Genomic DNA, 10,234 nt, shown 5'->3' with positions numbered 1-10,234 from the left:
CCGAGAGAGTACCGGACCAGAGGGAGTCCCTCCTTTTGGGGTCTTACACAAGCACTTGAAGGTGCTGGCTTTCATATCTGGAAGCTTGGTGACTAGCTCAGACCAGAAGTGGTGTCATGTCCTCAAAAGCCAGTTCTGGTAACCCACCTCCACCAAGCATACCTTCTTTCTTAAAAGTTTGAGAAACCCCAGAAAAGACCCACCATCTAGGGACTGAGTGTTCACACACATGAGCCTGCAGTGTGAGGAGGTAACTCATAGTCACATCCTAAGGAACCCAAGGCAGACATCATTATGAGCCCAGGAATGGGTATGTGATCCTGACTGTCCTTATGTTTCTGCTGGTGCCCCTCTCTCAGCCATGACCCCTTAGATGTCACCTTGGCATACACTGTTGGATGGAGGAGCTATGCCAATTATCTCCAGAAGAGGCTCCTCCCTCTATCCCTTCTAGAGGCAATTCTCAGTCCTACGGCTCTAGATAAAGTACAAAATAACAGGAGTCAGTTGGGCCTTTAATCCCAGCACTGTGGATGGAGGCAGAGGCAGGAGCATCTCAGTGAGTTCAAGGCCAGCCTGGTCTACAAATCAAGTTTCAGGGCTACAGTCTTGAAAAACCAAAAAATAAAAATAAATTTAAAAATTATGTAAATGTAATTTTAAAAGCTGTTTCTTAAAAGGCTTCCATGAGCAGGAGGGTGACACTGGTCAGGACTCAGGCCATTAGTTCTGATGGTCTAATCCCGTGTGATCACCTTGACATGATCTAGTCCCCTGGGAAGAGAGTCTCAATGAGGGGACTGCGTAGATAGCTTAATGTTTAAGAGCACTTGCTGCTCTTGCAGAGGACCCAGGTTCAATTCCAAGCTCCCACTTGGTGGTTCACAGCTGTCAGTAACACCAGCTCTAGGGAATCCAATAGGCACATATGTGCATTTATAAAATAAAATGAATAGAAACGACATGACAAATGCCAGGAAGAAGAGTGGCGGTGGCAGCAGCTGCAAGCTAGGCTTGAAGAAGAAAACCCAGCTGCTGAGGAGGCTCAAGAGGCTGCGTTTGCAAGTGAAGGGGCTGCAGACAGCAGGCTGCCTTCCCTCTGGGCTTCAGAATAACAGTGGAGATCCTTGATGTTTACTCTGTGGAAACAGCAGCAGCAGAGAAAATTTAAAAAAAAAAAAAAAAAAAAAAGAGAAAGCTCTTGGTGATAAGGCTCCACGAAAGCCTGTCCCCAAGACCATTGGCAATGAGTCTACGATGAAACCACAGTAGACCCCAATGGCAAAGAGGTGGCTTATGATGAATTTGCTTCTTACTTCAACAGTCAGACATCTCCCAAGATGTCTGACTCGCAAGGTCAGATAGACCCCATGGGAGAACAGTATGGCTCTGCAGCCGCTCTCAACACTTCAACCAGATTCACATGTCTACTACAGAAGAGGACTCACTCTGAAAAAAATCACCCCACAGTCCATTGCGAGAGATTCACAAACGTGATCGTTATTAATGAAGATCATAAAACACCGAATGGACTGATTTCGAATCACTTGCCAAATGGTCCAACTAACTCAATTTAAAATAAGTAGTGTTTGTCTTTGTAAAGAAATTAAGAAATGAGGCAAAGACCCCACAGAACATGTACCCAGGATAATTCTGAATAACTTTACAACGTGGCTAGGTCATTCTATCAGACGTGTGCTTGTTTCTCTCTTTCCTCATAACCCTCATGATAGTAGAAGGCAGGCTGCCACATCCCACAATCAGCGGGATTACATCTTCAGGGTTCATAGATCCATATTCAAGAGTGCAACGAAAGTGGGAATTCAGGAACTGGGACCACATTTTACCTGAAAATGATCTCTTCAGAAGGGAATCTTTGATTCTAAAAATGGAGAGTGTGAATGTGTCCATGAACCACGGGAAATGAATACAAGTCAAAGAAAAATCTGTTCATTTAATACTAGGGAAGAAGTATTGAATTTTGTTGGACAGACCTGTTTTGAGAAACTTGGTAATTTAAAAAACACCCTTTTCAAAATGGAATTCATTGATTTTTATAAATCTTATATTTGAGCAAATGACAAAGTGCTATGAATTTCCACTCCATATAGTAAATATAAATATATGTAACTTGGGTAAGGGGTCTAAACGTCCTAAAATTTGCTGCCATTTTGGATTAGTTGTGGATAAATTCATTGGAATGAAGATTCAAACTAACTTTCAAATTTGCACTCCCCAAAAAAGTAGGCTAGAAAAAGTATTGGTGGTAGCTAGAGCATAACCCTGATTTAACAATCCAGCCTTGGAAGCCAGGTAATCAGGACTTGAAACAAAGTAACGGAACACTGAAGTTAACCTCGCTGTCCTGGACTTCCTAGACCTGGCTGGCTTTAAACTCACAGAGCGCCTCCAGACTCTGCCTCTCACGTGCTGGGATTAAAGGCATGCGCCACCATGCCTGACTGCCTTATTTATTAAACAGGGTCTTCCATTAAAGCTGGAGCTCACCTTTTTAACCCGTGCTGGTGGTCAAAACATCGTCTCCCCTAATTGCAAGTGTTGTAAGTGTGCCCAACTATGCCCAGCTTTTTATGTAGGTGGTAGGGATCTGAGCTCAGATCCTGAGTGCATAGCAAGTGCTCCTACCCCGAGCAATCTCCACGCACTTAGCTGGAATATTTAAAGAAATTCCTGTAACTAACTGAAGGACAGAAACTGGAAGCTTCTCAATCTTTGAACAAAGATTTGCTGTATTTGGATTAATCAGTAGAGACTGAGAAATTGTTTTAAGTCTGTACCTTGAAGAAATGCTGTCTCCTTGGAAAGTTTGCATTCGGTGCTATGTGAGAGCTTGCAGCTGCACAGACATTGTTCCTAAGACACTCCTGGCAAACTTGGAGGTCTTACTTTTGATTTGGCTAGCCATGCTCAAAAGGGCCTGAGATTTGTGTGGTTATATTGGCAAGACTTCTAGGAACTTACAGAACAGCTTTGTTCCTAGAAGCCTTGCCAATATAAGGCATTGAGTCTTAAGAGTTGATGTAGTAAAAGTTAATATGCAACACATTTCATACCAATAACAAGGCCAAAAATGTGTTTGCTGTTTTATTGTATGCTACAGCCAGTGTATATAAAGTAGTTAAACCTTGTGAGACAAAAATCTGTGAAAAGCAGAGGTAGGTGTTAAGGACCAACAAATAGAAGACGATATTATAGCACGTTATAGAGAAGCTTTTGTACAGGATTCACATTTAGTTCTCTTTAATATTCACTGGTTCATGAGACATGGCTTGAGAAACCCGATGGGAGAAAAACCAATAAAGCATCAAACAGGTAACCATTGGTAGGCCATTGGTTGTAGGTGCCGCAGTAGAGAGAAGATGCTAAGCCTTCATTTTCCCAAGGAGCAGAAGGGTTCAGACTTCTTGGAAAAAAGACTGACCCTGACTAGCTCACTCCACTTACTTTAATCAATCATTATACAAAGTTAATTGGGGCTAGGAAAGATTCTAACTACCAAAGTTGTCTTGCCCTTGTTCCCCAAGGGAGCTGACAACCCACACAAATCTCAGTCCCTTTGACCATGACTAGCCATAATCAAAAGTAAGAAGGCCAAGTTTGCCTGGAGTGTCTTAGGACTAAGGTCTGTGCAGCTGCAAGCTCTCACATAGCACCGAATGCAAACTTTCCAAGGAGACAACATTTCTTCAAGGTACAGTCTTAAAACAATTTCTCAGTCTCTACTGATTAATCCAAATATAGCAAAGGCTTTACTGAAACATTTCACTTAAAGCCAGACAGAAAGGCTTCACCTTACACATCTTTACAGTTAACTTAAATTTTTATTTTGTAAAGGAATTTTAAGTAGCAAAATGGTTGCTCTGTCAAGAATCACATTCAAAGACCCTCTAGGTCTATGTAGGTCTGGCTGGAATGCACATTGTACATCTTTAACCTCTCTGGCTGGAATAGAGACATGCCCTTAGTACATACCTTTAATTCCAAACAATGTAGGCAAGGTTAGTTTGTAGAAGAAAGCAATCGTGTTTGAAAGTGACTTCTAATTGAGGGGCAGACAAAGTGATGAATCAGAGAAAGATTTGACAGATCAAGTCAAAGATAGGATCTGCCCACCTCTCACAAGAAAGAGTAGGAAAGGGAGGTGACTTAAAAGAGCAGCACAGGGAGAGAGAGGGAGGTTTGTTGAGTTCAGTTGAGTGGAGTTCAGTTCTGTGCAGTTCAGTTTGTAAAATTCAGGGGCAGTTTTGCCAAGTAGCACAATTGAGAGAGAAGCTGAGAGAAGTCAGTTTGAATCAGTCAGCTTGAAGAGGCGTTTGAGCCAGAAGAGTTGAGTTGACCAGCCACAGTGAAAAAAGAACTGGGGTAAGCTTATTCAACAGTAAGCCTTTGAGATGAAGAGGCAGTGGATCTGTGAGTTTGAGGTTAGTTCTGGTCTGCAGAGCAAGTTCCAGGACACCCAGGCTACACAGAGAAACTGTCTTGAAAAACAAAAACAAACAAACACAAAGAGTAAATCTGAGAGAGAGAGAGAGAGAGAGAGAGAGAGAGAGAGAGAGAGAGAGAGAGAGAGATTCAAGAACTTTTGTTTAGATCAGGTTGGCCTGTGGGCATCTCCATGGGAGATACTCGTAATTAGATTTACTGAGAACTACCCCGCCCCACACATGGGCAGCACCATTCTGTGGACTGAGCCCTGGACCGAATGCAAAGGTGAGAGCTGAGCACCAGAGTGCACTTAACCATTGCTCTCTGCTCTGAGCTGTGGATATGATTGCTTCACATTCCTGCTGCCTTGACTCCCTGCCATGGTGGACAGTGACCTGGCGTTGTGAGCAAAATCAACCCTTTCTCCCTTCTTGCTTTTGCTCAGGTGTTTTATCACAGCAACGTCTTTGCCTTCCACCTTGTTTGGGGCAGCTTGCTTGTTACCATGACATCCACCAGACTGGCTGGTGAGGTTCTAGGCATTCTCTTGTGTCTGTCTCATCTCCCTCAAGGACCCCTGGGACTATAGACACATTCTACTGGGTCTAGCTTTTATATGAATCCTGAGGATCTGAACTCAGGCCCTGATGTTTGGATGGCAAGTACTTTACCCACTGAACCATCTCTTCAGGTCCTATACTTGAGCTCTCAATTCTGTGTCCACCTAAGCAGTACCAGGATTTCAGCATGCATGGCTACCCCAACTCCCCTTGACATTTCAGACCCAACCTCCGCACACAACCCTCATCACTCAGGCAGAGGATAACCAATTTTGAAGCCACAAGCATTGACTGGCTCAAGAGAAGTCATGAGTGAAGGTGCCTCTTTGTCACTATGTTGGGGACCAAGGTAAGTTGGGTGTCAGCTGCTTAGCTAGCTCCCTTCTGGTCTCCTCAGACATCTCTCCTGGGTATGAATCATTCTCCACATTAGGATGACTGTCTAGTGTTTGTCTCCCTGTCTCTACTTCCATACCAGCGTGGGAACATGGCTAGAGGCATGAAAAATGTTCTGAAGTGTGAAGCAGCGGGCTGGGCAGAGGGGCGGGTTTTACAGGGTCTGTGGAGCATGTGCAGTGAGCTGGTGGGTAGTACAGCATGGCTGGGAGTGTTACTTTGGACATTAACCCTGAGTCATGAGGGTGGGGATTTTCAAGTCCCAGGATCAGGGACAGGCCAGGAGCAGGGTCTTTGGGTTTTCTACTGGCCTGTTATCCTACATTCCTCTCTTTTGGTTAATTTACTATTGATAACCAATCCAGGGTTAGGAAAGAGGGTGATGTTATTGTTAAACTACTACTTTGCTGTTTTTGTGTGTGGGGGGGGGATTGAGGAGCTTGGGGCTAACTTGATCTTCACCATCATGGTCTGGTTCTACAGCTAGGACTGATGACCCTGTAATAAAAACTGATTAAAAATCTGGTTAGAAATCTTTTGAATTTGTTGTTTAAAAAAAAATCTAGAAAAGAAGTTTGTAATACAGGGTGCAATTAGTAGGACTTAAGAAGGGAGGAGAAAGGGGGGATTAAGGAGGGAAATATCGACTTTCACCTTGGTCTGTCAACAATCCACTGGCCAGTGGCATCGAGCTGTTCTTTATGCACTTAGAGATCTATCTGGGTTTGTCAGGCCCTGTCTTTTACTATACCAGATTGGTTGACACATAAGCAACATTTCTCCCCTGGGAAGAGGCAAAAGCTGTCCTTCTCCACTGTTCATGTATCTAATCCTTGTCGATTTTGTAGCAATACCGTGGCCAGTGAGTCAGTTTGGCCCTGGCGGGTGAGAATGGTCTGAGCCCCCGATTGGAGGTCTTAGATGAATGGTGAGGGAACTCGATGTAGATTGTTAGGAAGCTGTTCCAGTGCTGATGCCAGTTATACCCAGGCCTGGGAGGAGGGGTAGGGTTTGAAAGGCTCATCCACCATGCTGTGCCTCTACCAGTATAAATCCCGTGATGGGAACTCGCAGGAACTCTTCACCGGGTACTGCCCCTAGTTTTAGAAAGTGGAATAGCAAGTCCCAGACCACCCAGAGGGTGGGCGATCTTAGTTCCTCATACCACAGGTACCACAGAGTACGGAAGCACTGTGAGCATCTGGGCAGAGAGGTTGGTTGGTAGTGCCAGGGGCTGGGGAATTATTATGGTCTGAGGCATCCATCCACTGTGCCCACAAAGTGTGTCTCCGAGGAGTTAGAGCAGACTGCAATAGTGAAGAGAGAGAGAGGTGGGAGATATGAGGGGCAGTAGCGATATCTGACTCAGAGTCGTTGACAGGGGTAATGAGGGGAGAGTTGATGGATGAAGCCACAAGGGGCAACTTCGAGCTTGATCTGGGAGGGATGCACGGCCGGCGTTCTCAAAAGCAGCCAGGCAGAGCATCCATGCCAGGCAGAGCATTGGCTAGTGTCTGGTGTGTGGCGAGAGGAGTGACCTTGAGGAGAAGGAGGCGGGCTCAGTAGCATCCAAGAGGGGAGACACTAGGGCGGTGAGAGCCTTGATGAGCGCTGACTCACATCTTCTATTGTTCTATACCTAGATGTGGGAAAAATGGGGTGCACACTCTTTGTATTTGTATCATGCCTGCTGTGTTTGCATACCTGCTGAGCAGGTCATAATACAGTTTGCCAGGGACACACTCCTCCCATCTGGGTCCCCCCCCCCGTCTTGAATATAGAGGTGAAAGAATCCCTCCTGTAGGTAAAAATGGGGGGGGGGTCAGGACAGCCCAGATCTGTCTCATGGTATCTATAGGCGACCTCTGTAAGTCCCTGGCCATTTCTTACACTAACCTCCCGTGGTGGCTTGAATATGCTCAAGCATATTCCTACGTATTTCCTACAGGAAATGGTGCTGTTAGGAGGAGGGGTGGCCTTGTTGGAGGAAGTAAGTCACTTTTGGGGAAGCCTTGAAGCTCAGCCCAGTGTGAAAGAGTGAGCCTTCTCCTGACTGCCTTCAGATCAAGATGTAGAACTCTCGGCTCCTTCTCCAGCACCACACCTGCCTGCATGCTGCCGTGCTTCCTGCCATGATGAGAATGGACTAAACCTCTGAACCTGTAGGCCAGCCCCAATTAAATGCTGTCCTTTATAAGAGTTGCCTTGGCCATGGTGTCTCTTCCCAGCAATGGAAACTCTAAGACATCCTCCTTTTGGTTATAGGGAGAACAGACATGAGGGTAAGCTCCAGTGAGGAAGAGATGGGTCAGGAGCTGTAGGGAACTGGGGTAGCCTGTGGTAGCTTGCTATGGAGCGGTTTCCCAACCCTATTAGGATGGGCTGCTGGTTAGAGGTAGGGGTCTCTTAGACATGAAACACCCACATGTAAAAGCTACCCAAGACGTGTGTAGATAAGGAGAAATGGAAGAGGAGGGAACAAGGCTCAAGCCAGTGGGGTAGAGCACAGCCAACTGTGTGAGCTCTCATTTTTCTAGATCTTCTGGAGATTAAAGGAGCAAGGGCCTGTGGGAAGTGACGTGCAAAAAGAACTCACCCCATTGTTTTGAAATTTTGAGTTTAAGATGTGAGAAGATGGGTTTAAGATGTAAGCGATGGCTTTAACACGTAAGATATGTATTATCACTGGACTGTCTCCACCATCAGCAGCCCAAGTAATGGGGTGAAGAGTTTTTATTATTTATGAAAGCTTGCACTTAGCTGACTTGTTCCCTGCTACTTGAATAATATGAATTAACCCATTTACACTAATCTGCCTGAATGTCACATAGCTGTTTACCTCTCCCCAGTACTGGCTCATTTTTCTCCCTCTGAATCTGACTGGAGAATCCCTGTGCCTGATTCTTTCCCAGAGTTCCTATCTCTGCCCAGAAGTCCCGCCTATCCTCTCCTGCACGGCTATTGGCTATTAAGTTCTTTATTAAACCAATCAGAAGGTGCCTTAGTTAGGTGAGGAAGGACAGAGACAGATCTACACACAGTGTACAAAAAGATTCTCCCAACATCCCCCCCTTTTAATCTAACAAAAGGCTCTTCCTTTAACATCTATGAACTATAGACAATAAGAACAGTTATGAGAGGGCTGGTGAGATGGCTCAGTGGGTAAGAGCACCCGACTGCTCTTCCGAAGGTCCGGAGTTCAAATCCCAGCAACCACATGGTGGCTCATAACCATCTGTAACAAGATCTGACGCCCTCTTCTGGAGTGTCTGAAGAGAGCTACAGTGTACTTACATATAATAAATAAATAAATCAAAAAAATAAAAATAAAAAGAACAGTTATGAGAACAATCAGGTAAGAATTACATCCACAATGACTAGTCCATTTGCATTTGACAACCTTGGAGAAAGTACTCTACTATTTATCTTACCTTGGTGAGTCCAAGGGTCTGTACCTAAATCACTTTCTATAACTTTTGTTTATCAACCTAAAAACATCTTAGATCTTAAACTATTTTGTTAAATACTAAACAACTTAAGCTTATATGTGAGACTATAACTATCTAGTTTTCAAACCCATCAGAGACCTGAGGAGGATAAATATTATCTGAGTAGACAGAAAGGGTGGAGCGAACAGCCTTAAAAACTATAGAAATGCAGAGACTGCTGCCTGCACAGACACCCAAGGTCCCTCTGCAACACCGGATCATCCATCTTTAGCCTACAGGCCCAGCATGTGGCAGGCTTTTCTGTGAAGCAGGAATTATGAAGGACTGGCCTACCTCGTCTTGGCAAGGTTTGGCAGTTGACTTCCCTGCGTCTTGCTGGTCCACAGTTTGGACAACGTGCAATCAGCAGTTGAGGCAAAGGCAGTCCTTTACCTGGTGGCAGCTTTGCCACATAGAAGCAAACTCCATATGGAGATTCTGTGATGCCATTATCTTCTTAGAAGTAGGAGGGGGTGCTGCCAGCAACAGATATGTCTTGCTGTCACGAAAAGCTGCATGTTAATAAAAACATCTTTAAATACCATATTCTATAGATTCTCTGAGGTTTTTGAAGAGCTTCACCTATCTAAAGTATATTTGAATAGGCAAACATCACTTGTTTCTAGCTATTTACTATCTGTTTAACTTCAAAACATCTACAGGACATTAAATAAAGCTAATTTCTTCAATTAACTAAACTAGTAGCTAACATGACCATAAATTTGATTGACTGACTGTTAACTGCATTTATTAATTATCCTAACCAGTTTGTGATAGTAGCTTTTAAGAACTAGAACTTTACATTACATTTTTTTTTAAAAAAAGATTTATTTATTTATTTTATGTATGTGAGTACACTGTTGCTGTCTACAGTCACACCAGAAGAGGGCATCAGATCCCATTACAGATGGTTGAGAGCCACCATATGATTGCTGAGAATTGAATTCAGGACCTTTAGAAGAGCAATCAGTGCTCTAAACCACTGAGCCATCTCTCCAGCCCCTATATTACATTTTAAAATGAGCTGCATAGGTACAATTCCTAAAACAAGAGTTGAAACATAATATACAGTATGTTGTAGCAAAATATAATCTTAAATTTGTATTAATATACAATAATTTATATCAAAGTAAAACATTTGGCTTGTTGATGTTCTTTAATTTAAAAGTAGATTCCATAATCTACCCTTTTATCTACTAATCCTATATGCTCTTGTCTTTTGTTTCATCCCCCTTTCCCCTTAACACTAGATAGGAGAGAAAGAAGGATAGAGGAAAGGAAGAGAGAGAGGGAGAGGGAGGGGTAAGGGGAGGAGAAGGGGAAGAGGGAGGGGGAGGGGAAGAG

General features: G+C 44.0%; 1 protein-coding gene and 1 pseudogene across 1 annotated transcript in view; both read left to right on the top strand.

Moving 5' to 3' along the window:
- Positions 1–963: 963 nt before the first annotated feature.
- Positions 964–5,220, top strand: LOC110334581 (annotated as a pseudogene).
- Positions 5,221–5,340: 120 nt separating this feature from the next.
- Gpr32 (G protein-coupled receptor 32) overlaps positions 5,341–10,234 on the top strand; it is a 24,862-nt gene continuing 19,968 nt past the window's right edge. The window contains 1 exon segment of the mRNA XM_029535744.1: positions 5,341–5,355. Within this exon segment, the coding sequence (XP_029391604.1) occupies positions 5,341–5,355 (15 nt within the window).

The sequence above is a fragment of the Mus pahari genome, chromosome 1 (assembly GCF_900095145.1).
Source record: "Mus pahari chromosome 1, PAHARI_EIJ_v1.1, whole genome shotgun sequence".
Lineage (NCBI taxonomy): Eukaryota > Metazoa > Chordata > Mammalia > Rodentia > Muridae > Mus > Mus pahari.
The sequence above is the reverse complement of the archived record's forward strand: the minus strand, read 5'-3'. Positions and strand labels throughout refer to the sequence as shown.